Source organism: Akebia trifoliata, chromosome 5, assembly GCF_017979445.1.
Source record: "Akebia trifoliata isolate Shusen 1 chromosome 5, ASM1797944v1, whole genome shotgun sequence".
In the NCBI taxonomy this organism is placed as follows: Eukaryota; Viridiplantae; Streptophyta; class Magnoliopsida; order Ranunculales; family Lardizabalaceae; genus Akebia; species Akebia trifoliata.
The window spans coordinates 4,802,819-4,814,182 of NC_141379.1; the positions used below are offsets into that span (position 1 = coordinate 4,802,819).

General features: G+C 31.6%; 1 protein-coding gene across 8 annotated transcripts; it reads right to left on the reverse strand.

Annotated features, from left to right (window-relative positions):
* Nucleotides 1–1,355: 1,355 nt before the first annotated feature.
* LOC147401156 (paired amphipathic helix protein Sin3-like 5) lies at nt 1,356–11,364 on the reverse strand. Of its 8 annotated transcripts, none has more exons than XM_086442328.1 (11): nt 11,024–11,364; nt 10,672–10,737; nt 8,955–9,086; nt 7,131–7,295; nt 6,836–7,022; nt 6,641–6,742; nt 3,339–3,551; nt 3,066–3,238; nt 2,676–2,803; nt 2,325–2,579; nt 1,356–1,851 (listed from the first exon to the last, which is right to left on the reverse strand). In XM_086442328.1, exons 3-11 carry the CDS (start codon nt 9,026–9,028, stop codon nt 1,706–1,708), a joined length of 1,443 nt encoding a protein of 480 aa, XP_086298454.1. In that variant the 5' UTR covers nt 9,029–9,086; nt 10,672–10,737; nt 11,024–11,364; the 3' UTR covers nt 1,356–1,705. The 8 variants fall into 8 exon arrangements, with proteins under 8 accessions (XP_086298454.1, XP_086298453.1, XP_086298457.1 ...); XM_086442327.1 differs by having other exon boundaries at nt 10,672–10,747; XM_086442331.1 differs by having other exon boundaries at nt 7,201–7,295; nt 8,962–9,086; nt 10,672–11,364.

Sequence of the window (11,364 nt, forward strand, 5' to 3'; positions counted from 1 at the left end):
TACAATTTTCATATAATCTTATTGAGTCATGCTAGGGTTTAGGGAAGAATGAATTATTAGGATTTCTATGTTCAATCGACAAGAATGGTAATGGGATTAACATCTATAATTTATGATTTATCTTTTACTGATTGTTATATCCCTTTCATCCTTCATTGTCTTATTTGATTTATATCATTCATTCTCCAGATATTTTTTTCTTGAAATTTTATCCAGATCTCTTTGAACTGCTAATTATTTATATTTTACTTCAATTTTCACATAGCCAATAAAAGTTAAAAAAAAAAAAAAAAGGGTGAATTACTATTTCTTAGGTTGAAAATGAGTTATTTACGATTCTGGTCACTTTTCATTTTAATTATCAAAATGTGAACAATTACGTTTTCGTTAAAAAAAATTTTCAAAACAAAGTGACTATTTTGCAAGTTTAAAATGAAACTGTCACTTCAAACCTGTGAAATAGTCACTTTAAAAACCTCCGAATTTGTTATCGTTCACATTTTGATAATTAATATTAACAATGAGCCGGAATCGTAAATTTCTTCAATAGTTAATCACTTTTTCATAAATATCACAAAGTAATATGATTACTTAAAATATCCATTTAGTTACTTTTAATAAATTTACTATTGCTTTATTAATGAAGCTCTATGATCAGTCAAGAACATATTGTCAAGCTGTCTGAGCAATGCCACTACTTAACAAATTATGCATTGCTACTAAAAATAGTATCGTAAGTTGAGGATTAAGTTCAAAAAATCCTAGGGGAACTATGTTTTTCACTGTGTTTCACACTGTATTGATGTGATGACCATATATGTGTTTCCTTGATATACGAGTGAAAAGCATATATGGTTATGTGCACAACTCTATAAGTTCCTTTTTGTCTTTCCTTCTAAAAAATTGGTAAATGGTTTGATTTCATTAGTGGATTTGATTTTGTTTAGTACCCTAAAAATGCCAAAATAAAAAAATAAAAAACTAAAAATCCAGGATTTTGCTATTTCAGAGGTGATGGTTTGCAATTCCCCATAAATAAAGAGTCACAATATGCCCACTCGAAAATTTTCACTCGGTCAACGTGGCAAGTGCACAAAACCATAGATCTTTTTCTTCGGGATAACAAGAAAAAAGATCTGCGACTTTGTGCATTTGCCACATCAACCAAGCCCGAGTGAATTTTTGAGTTAGATTATCATTAGTCATAAATAAATTATCATAAAATCTCGTACAAAGATATGATTTTTTGCAAGAAAAAAGGCTGAAATTTTTTTTTTAATTTTTAATTATATAAGAAAACATAAGATAAAAGCTAAAATGCAACAAAGACTTGGGACACAACTTATCAATCACTCTCACAAACAAGAATCACATAAATATATTAGGAAGATTTGAAATAAATCTTATGAAAGAATAAATGGGTCATGTAACCTAATGAAAGATTTGTCACCCACCTATCACAAAAAAAAAAAAAGATTTATAACGTTTAAATCTTCAAGTCACTAACACAGCCCCTGTGGTATAGGAGCAATCTCAGCATGGGCTCCAAGAAATATTACCAATTAAATTAAATTATAACTTTATCCAACTTTCCTATAATTGCACCAACCTCGCCTCACAAGTCTTCATGAATATCTAAATCAGTTAAAGGTTGTTGGTTTCCTGTAGAAACTTTAATAAGCACATCCTCGTCCTTTCCATCGTTCTAGTTGATTTCTTTTATCATAATTTCATCCAATTGTCGTACATCCTCATCCTTTCCATCGTTCTCGTTGATTTCTTTGATCATAACTTCATCCAATTGTCGCACATCATCATTCTCATTGATTTCTTTGACCTCGGCCAGTGAATCTATATGAAAAAAAAAAAAACGAGAATAATCCATTAGTTTTGAAAAAAAAAAAAGTTGACAATGTCAATTAAGGACATTTCCCTTTATCCCCATAAATTAAATAATGCTAACTAAGCTATTCCCATTGTCTATATTGTTATTTTCTAATTCGCTCGTTGGATCCTTTGAAATTACTTAATCGTCGTTTAAGTTTAAAAAGCATATCAAAGACTTCTTACCGATTTTCACATCATTAGTTCAATTATTCATAAAAGACAAGGGTACTAAGTATTTCACTTTTTAAATTTTAAAATAAAATAATGAAAAACATCAACTAAAATATATATTTGTCTCATGTACATGTTCTGTTTTCATAGAGGTCAATTTAAGTGAAACTATGTCTCAAATGATACAATCTATATGAGTAAGATAATAATGAAAAATTTTAACTTAAAATGCAATGAACAGAAATATATCCTAATGTTTGACTAACCATTAGTACTTGATCTCTTTGTGTCCTGTTGCGTGAAATTGGAGCTATGGAGATCAAGTGCTTTGGAATTGTACTTAGCGTAAACTTCTTTCCAAACCTTATCACAATCTGAATGAAACCTTGAACATTCCTCTATTTTTTGCTTTAAGCGAGGTAATATGACATTCAAGGTAGAAGTGACATTCTCGCGTAATATATCAATTACATCCAGCCCATAGTCACCATACAAACGTTCAATGCACTTTAGAATTGGAGCTAAAGAAATAGAAGCAAAAATTAGTCAGTAACAACACTTATGTCTGAGCTTAAATAGCAAAGTGTGAGTTGAAATATATTTATATATGTACGAACCTTTCAAGTGACGCTCAATACAAAATTGATTATCTAATACGACCATATTATTATTGATCTTTCCCAACAATTTCACTACCTTATTTTGTGTCTTTTTCAACAAATTTAATAACATGTCCAGCTCAAACCTGACATTAATAACAACATATAAGTGAAAACTGGTTTTCCTTCTATGAACAAGAAACAACATAAAAACATAAGAAAGTATCCTAAACTTTTCCCCCTTCATTAGTTATATAGAAGAGAATTAAATAGCACTATTAATCATTGGCAATTAATAGATAAAACATAATATGAAAAAATATTTATCATTTTAATAATCTCGTATAATTAAATCTCAAAGGCAGAAGAAAAAACATCATTATGGGACATCTCTAGTAATATATTTACTTATCATCTTCATATGTAAACAGGTTTTCTTCTTGTTCACTTATGGCCCTCTGCTTGAAATTGAAATCATTTCTTCTTGCCATAGTACTTGAACTTGAAGTCACCAGTAACAAAGAAACGTTCAATACTTCATCACCAATAGTATTCTGATGGCTTGGTTTAGATATTGGACACTACAATGTGCAATACGCATGAATGAGCAACCATATGACTACACAAAGGCTAAAAGATCATTAAGAAAAAACTACAAGCCAAAGGTGAAGATTGCATTACATTGTTTGGCTGAAAACGATAACTGGGGTTACAGTCCTGGTGTTCAATGGGGTCAAGTACCGTATGCGTAGGAGAAGTTCTTCTATCACAACGCAGAAATGACGAGTTCCTATTTGATGGAACTTGTTCCATTAAGGATGGTGGTGAAGGATCAGGTAGGAAAAGTTTGAACTCATCGACTAAGTCTTGATGGTCAGAGAGAAGGCCACACACCTGCAAAGAAATAGAAACAGATTATCAAAACAATGCAAGAGATTCCAAGAAGAATATTTACGATTTTTCTAACATGTGTTATAAAAGTACTTTGAATTCTCCAAATTCCAATCTTAATGAATATCCTATTATAACTTATACTAGGAAATAAAAGAGTTTTATTATTTATCAGTTTCCTTGATTTTGTCATGAAACATATTGGCCATCTCTCCAAAATTTTGGCCATCAGTTTCATCTATGTATAAACCCTTTAGAAATAAAGTTAAGAGAGAGGAGAATTGATGGTTGCATTCGTTATTTGATCGGAAAATTTCAATGATTAAGGATGGATTTAGCATCGTTCAAGGTAAGTAATACTTGTGATTGATTTATTGTCACGCCCCAAAAACTCAACCCGAATCCTCATGATTCCCAAGTTGAATCCCGAGGCATGATATAAAACCCGTATCATGATAATCAATTCATAAACGTAAACGACAAAAATATAACTATATGTCATACCTGATCATTTCTCAACAGAACAGACACGTATCCTCAAACATCAAAAACACTTGACATATATACATAAAACAGTAATGACATACTATAGTGTTCATAATTACATAACCAAAAACGATAGCTAAAGACTTAAACCTAACTCTAGTTTAAGACTTATAACTAGTAATACCCATGCTCCACTCCTGGAAGCTTGGACTGATCATCTATAAGGCCCTGGCACTGAGCCTCCTCGGAAGGATCACCTAAACCAGGTGCGCCTGAAATTTGATGTCGTAGGGGTGAGTAACAGGGGAGTTACCCAATAGGGGAATCTTACAATTCTAAATAACAGCATCCTATATGCAGTTTAAACATTCTAAGAATTCATAAATCATGCATATTTGATATTCAACACAATTAAAAATAATTGAACACCGATGTCATAAAACTTAGTAGGAAATTAGAACACTTAAAAATCTGAAGAAAACAATTGTTCATAATATAACATCAAATAATAGAGTACTATAATAGAGAGTTGAGGGTCACGACTGATGTGAACATCTCAGTCAAAATACGATTATTCCAATACTTCACCAGTGTGGAACCCCACCGTTAGTTCCTGATTCTATGGCCAGCCTCTGCCATAATTTGGGTAACTGTTTTCCGGCTCAGGTTGGCCGTTGACCAAGGCCTTAAGAAACGGGCCAAATCAAGTAGGTCATTCTTTCTTGACTACTCTAGACTATTAATGATCATTAACTAGCCATCTTCATCTATGCCAATCTGGCGTGCATGTGATCCTCGATATTCTCTATCAATTATACAACTATCTACATCTTGTTCTCTATTAAAGATAGAAAAGAAACTCCCGGATTCCTGTTGTGATGTTGTGTTCTTATGCATCCCATAATACATAAGAACTCAAACAACGCAACTGTTATCCTAGAATAACACGTCATTCCGGAAATATCACAACATGTTATTCTTTATAGGTTTTCACAATCTCTTTAATAAATCACTAAAATACTACATATAAGTATTTATTTTCTTTTCAAAATGTAATGAAAAATAAAACATACACGTGTTTTAAATACCCAGTCCACTCTTAAATGTACCGTCTTATCTCTCTTTTCTTTTTCTTTCTTTCGTGTCTTACACGACCCTTAGTCGAAGCATTTCACTCATTCGTGTCTTACACAGTCTATGACTGAAGCATCACTTCATATTTTCTCTCCTTTTCGTGTCTTATACGGCATACGCCGAAGCATCTCACTAACTGGATATTTTAAAAGCACGACATTCAATTGAGAACTCGTTCTCATATTTATTTTAATAAATTACTTTTCTACCCAACTTTTAATTAGAAAAATTTCTTGAAAATCCATCACTAAAATTATTAAAGTAAACTGTCCACCAGTTTACTTATTAAAAATCATTTGTATTTATAAAATTGTGAACAAAATATATATTGTATAAAAAAAAAAACAGCAACTTATATAGTTGCTGTATTTTCTTTTTGACAAGTACAAAAATACGTATAAAATACGTATAAAGTACTTATAAAATACGTATAAAGTAACCAATATTTTGAGCATTCATTTAAAGTATATATAGTAAAATTTTATATAAAAACAGCAACTTTCATAGTTGCTGTATTTTATTTTTAATACGTATAAATACGTATAACGTACGTATAAAACACGTATAACGTACGTATAAAGCAACCATTTTTTTTTTATCCTATCTAGCATACATATTGTCAACTTAATACAAAAAAAACAGCAACTTTCATAGTTGCTGTATTTTGTTTTTAGCATGTATATTTACGTATAAAACATGTATAAATCAATTATAAACATGTAATAATTCCTTTTAAACAAAATACCAAATACTAGTATGCTTTAAAAATCATAAAAACAATAATATAAATATGTATAAATAATATGCATGTTGTTAAAAGTTTACAAAACAATTTTAACTTTAAAATTTCTAAATCAAAATTATTTTTAAAAACAAAACAAATCCAATTTTTTTTACAACTATAAAATCAGCATTACATATATATATATATATATATATACTAAAACTATTATATATAATTGCAAGGGCCTACCTTTTTCTTTATTTCTCTTTCTTTTCCTTTCCTTCTTTCTTTCCCTTCCTTCTTTTCTTTCTCTTCTTTCTTTGTGAAAAATGAAACAATCAAACAAAAATTCAGCTAATATCTCATTTGATATTTTCAAAACAAAATATCTAGATATTTTAAATATCTAGATATTACAAAAATTCTAATTCTTTTAGAATTTCTTAAAATATCTTAGTCAATTTGACTTAGTCAAAGTTGTTTGACTAGTCAACAATAATTGACTTGACTTGACTTGAGTCAACATTAGTTGACTTGACTTGAGTCAACCTTAGTTGACTTAGTCAACATTTTTTTTTTTTTTTTTTTTTTTTTTTTTTTTTTTTTTTAAACATTACATTTATTGTTTCACATGAATGTATAGATGAAATTTAACAAATATTCACCATATGACTAAAGATAAAGAAATGGAAAGTACATAAAGAACACAAAAGACAAAGTCAGGTAAAGATATATAAAGCAAATGTACCTTTTCATAGACATCCTTGATGGACAACTTCTTCTCCTCTACATTCAGATTTAGTGTATTTAAGAATCGTAAGTACACACGTTGGTCATTTTGGAACCGTGTCTGTAGATACAAAACATATTAAATATAAGCGATTGAAAGCTAAACCACCACAGCTCAATATTCAAAATTCAACTATGAGGTGAAATACTTTACCTTTATTTTGTATATAAATTTAAATGTTTCGTCGTGATCAACTGATTTCTTTAGTGAAGGCACATTGGCCTCATGTGGTAACATGATCTTGAAACTTTCGGGCATGAAAACATTGAAACCCAAAATAAGGTTTCGATGTCCTCTGAACAATTCTTTCAGCTGTGCCATAACATTTGTTGGATCAAGTCTGCAAGCAATATAAAATGGGAAAAGAGGAAAAAATAATTATTGTTGTGTTTCTAATATTTCAAATGCATTGCTTGGGAACTTGAAATGAGAAGTAATGATCTTAAACCTTTCAGCCTTGAAATCTTTTATGACTTGAAGGAATTCTAAATATTTGTCCATTTCATCTTGAAATATACCCTTTATGGTCTTGAGATAGGATAGCGTATCGTTCATTGTTAGAGCTTGAGTTCCTTCTTCTCTTATTTCTCCAGAGACTGGGGGTTGTCCAGAGCTTCATTAACCAACAAAAATATCAAAAAAATACAATTCAGTAATTCTCACTAGAAGGAAAACTAGACAAAACTATTCTAGACAATTAGCAATGAAACTGAGATAAAATTTCATTTTTTCTTTGATTAGGTGAAACCTTCAATACAATACAAGTTAACAGAATACTTCGGTAAAAACGTGTTCTATGTATTTTCAAAAAATTCTCTTAGGAACCATAAACAGTGAAAACTAATAAACCCACCATACAATTTCCATGTATAAACTATTATTTATTACAAATAAAATCTCAAACAAATCAAATCACAGGTAGAAATCAAATTAAATGTTCATAATTTTTTCTTGAAAAAAAAAAAAAACAATCATACAAATTAACACGAGGGTTACATAAGCATGGATCCCTAGATATATGTATGCGATGAACAATCAAGACACATAAGATTTGCGTGGTTTAGTAAGGACTATATATATACCACTACAAGAAAAAAAAATGGGGGGTTTAAATTGGACGCCAAGGTCTGTAGAATTTGGTTGAATTTGCTTGGATTTAACCAAATTCAAAGAACATTGGGGTCGAATTTACCCCATTTTTCATGTATCCATGAATGAGAGATGAGAGCGTTTATCTATGTTTGAAAATGAATATAGTCATGACTTATGAAATTTTGGCTTACTAATCCAAAACAAACTCTCCCTAAACAAAAAATATCATATTAGCTGCTCTTAAATTAAATATCCCCCCTAATATTTGATGAACATTGAACAATACCCACCCGAACCTAAATTCAAGATATATAAACTAACAAATAATATTGATAATTTTCAAGAAAAAAACAAAAAAAAAACAAAACTCAATAATTAAGAACAAACCCTATATTGATTGGACAAATTCAAATATAGCTCAAATCACCATGAAATAATAGAAAAACACCAACAACATGATTAACAAGCTGTTAGGATTCCAAGAAGGTGCCAACTTCCTAAGTTGGTTAAGTATGTCACAACATGAAAAAAAAAACCTATATTTGACGGCCCAAGACCATCGAATTTCATAAATTTTGACAGACCAAGGCATCAAATTTTTTATTGTCAATTTTTTTTTTCGATGGACCGAAACCATTAAATTAAAGGGGGAAGGGAGAAATTTGATGGCTCTAAGCCGTCGAATTGGGGATCATACAAAATTTCAACGGGCGCCGTCAAAATTTGTGGGCTTTGGCCCGCCAAAATTTCTTGTCAAAATTTTCAGTTTTCACCTAGTGTCTGATTGTTGATACCATGACCAGGGTCAACATCTTACCTACCTATAAAGTCTTCACTCGATCTAAACTCGGCTCGGCTGACGTGGCAAGGTCACAAAACCATAGATCTTTTTTACTCGGGATACAACTGCACATATTGCCATGTCAGCCGAGTATAGACGGAGTGAAGATTTTCTTTTTTAGAAAATCAGGACTCAAAGAAGATTGTTACTCTAAGAAAACAAGGTGCCAATCTTTTTGGTTCTTTAATGAGATCAGTAAGATGGTGATGGTGGGAATTGAACCGAGGTATTTTACACGGATAAAGGTTTTATAGTTAAAGTACTAAAGGAAATATTATTATAATAATAATAATAATAAAACTTCAAATCAAAAGTTACAGAAAGGGAGAGGGTACTTACGCTTCACCTTGAGAAGACGTAACAGACAGTTTGAATTGAGGGTCATCGTCAAATTCTTCTGTACACCTTTTCATCTCCAGAAGAACACCTCCTCTTCAACAAATCACGCTTCACCTTCACCTTCACCTTCACCTTCACGGGAACAACAATGAAAAAATCATATTAAACTCAAAATCAGAAAAATCTACAACAAAAAACGAGAATAATTAACAAACCCTAACCAAAAAAGAAACAAAAAACGAGAAAATTTACATAGACGAAATAACGTACTCTGATAGAACCAGAAGAGAAATCCCTTAAACGAACAGAGTCCAAAGGCTTAACTTGAAGGATTGAGGGAGAGAGTTCCCCTTAAATATATACACGAATATGAAATACTAGTCATTAATACAATTCTTCAGTACAATCCGAATCGGACTCGACTTGTATTTGCGCTACGAGAATAATTTCTTCAGTACAATCCGAATCGGACTCGACTTGTATTTGCGCTACAAGAATAAACGCATTGATTGCAAGTCGGATGAACTACATGCTTCTTAGTTAAGATGCTGGAAGAACAATCCTCGCTGTGAATTTATTGTTTTAAACTGGTATAAATGGATATTCGGGTCGGATACGGTGCATTTATCCGGTGTAAATGACCAAAAACGTTAGTAAAAGTTGGTGTGGCAATAGTAAGTCTTTAAAATAATTATAGGTAATTAATTTTACACTACCTTTGTTCATGACAATTGTCTATTGACTTGAGTCATCTCTAATAGACTTATGAAAATGACCCAAATATCCTCACTTTCAGAAGTAAAAAACAGTGCATTTTTTAGACCTCCTACTGGTTCTTATTTCTTGCTAATAGACTCAATAATACAAAGTGAACAAGTTCTTTATCATCCGCATTATCCAAGAATGAGAACCAGTAGGAAGTAAAATAATTAATTCTAATTTCATGATTTCATCCTTCATGATTGAACTGAAAATTAGATATGACAATTAACGGAAGTACAAGCTCTCTGCAACATGCAAGCAGAGAAAGAGGGTGTGTGGACAAGAAGATTTCAAGTAGAGAGAGCATGGTTTTAAAACTTGATTTAATGTCTCATCTCTTTCATGCCTGATACGGAGTCGTCTCAAACAAATTTTATGATATGTTTAAGATGTCTCGTCCAAAATTTTTAAAAATGAACGTGAGGTGTTAAATCTCATTTTAAAATTTGACTTGTGCGTCTTAATTTGACTTGTGCGTCTTATTCGTTCATGCCTGATATCGAGACGACTCGGGCGATACGTCTCGATCTCGAACAAGTTTTGAAACCATGAGAGAGGGGTAGATGGAGTTCCTGACTAGGGTGTTTACGTTCCAAACTGAGAGTAAGAGAGAGAGAGAGACATGAGTTTCGTTATCCATGTCATCAAAGCTTCAGCATCTCGACGGAAAAGGAGGGAAAGGGTTATTGTTATTGAGGTTTTGGAAAAGTGTTTAATCTTAAAAATAAAAAATAAAATAAAATAAAATAAAAACGTATCAAGTAGACACCGTACACAGCTCTCAATGGTAACTCTGGTTTTTTTTTTTTTTTTTTTTTTTTTGATGCTTCTAGGTTGAGTTCCTATAGGAACCAACCCAAAACCAATCTGTGTTCCCTAGGGGAAACCCTGCATATATATTTTTTCAATCCAGAAGACTTGATATGAAATTTCATTGATATAAAGATTTACATACCATGAATCGAAGATTGCTGTCCAACCATCCTCCTGGCACTGCTAGAATCATAATACTGGAAAAGTTCTGAAAGAATCTAAAAGATTTTAAGATACACCCATAAGAATTACTTGTAGTCTAATATTTTAAATAAAAATGTTCTAGAGTAGATGTATAATAATTCTATATTTATGTTGGGAAGATTATAAAAAATCATTTAATAATGAAATTTTCTAGAGAGCCCTTCCAAGTCTATATATTGAGAAGTTTTCATCCGTGGGCATCCCTTTGGAATCATCAAAGTGAGTTAAGCCGTAAAACTTCAAGAGTACATACGCAAGTGTGTACGTTCTTGAGTTACACAAGTGCCAACCTTCTTCACGAAGTAATTGTGGGTTACACCCGCGCGCGAGTGGCACATGTATCTTGCACCAGATCACACCATGCGAGCCAGAAGTACCTAAAGTTAGTTCGGTTCAAAATCAAGAGTAACCAAAACCACATACATCCAAGTTTCAATCACAATCCTCATATTTCGGGCACATATTTTCATTTTCAACGTATTTGGGACATATTATTCATGCATTCGAGCATCACCCAATGCTGGAAGATGATGAAAAATAAAGGGAAAAGTAAAAGGTTACATTCTACTAAGAGAAAACAAAAAACAATTCAAGATTGCAGGGCCATAACCATAACAGAAACTCCCTCACT

Excerpts from the sequence above, each read along its gene's own strand:
- LOC147401156 (XM_086442328.1), bottom strand. The coding sequence starts at position 9,028 with ATGAAAAGGTGTACAGAAGAATTTGACGATGACCCTCAATTCAAACTG. Across the intron at positions 6,743-6,835 it reads AATTTATATACAAAATAAAG|ACACGGTTCCAAAATGACCA; the intron begins GTAAAGTATTTC and ends TTGTATCTACAG. Across the intron at positions 3,239-3,338 it reads ATCGTTTTCAGCCAAACAAT|TGTCCAATATCTAAACCAAG; the intron begins GTAATGCAATCT and ends TGCACATTGTAG.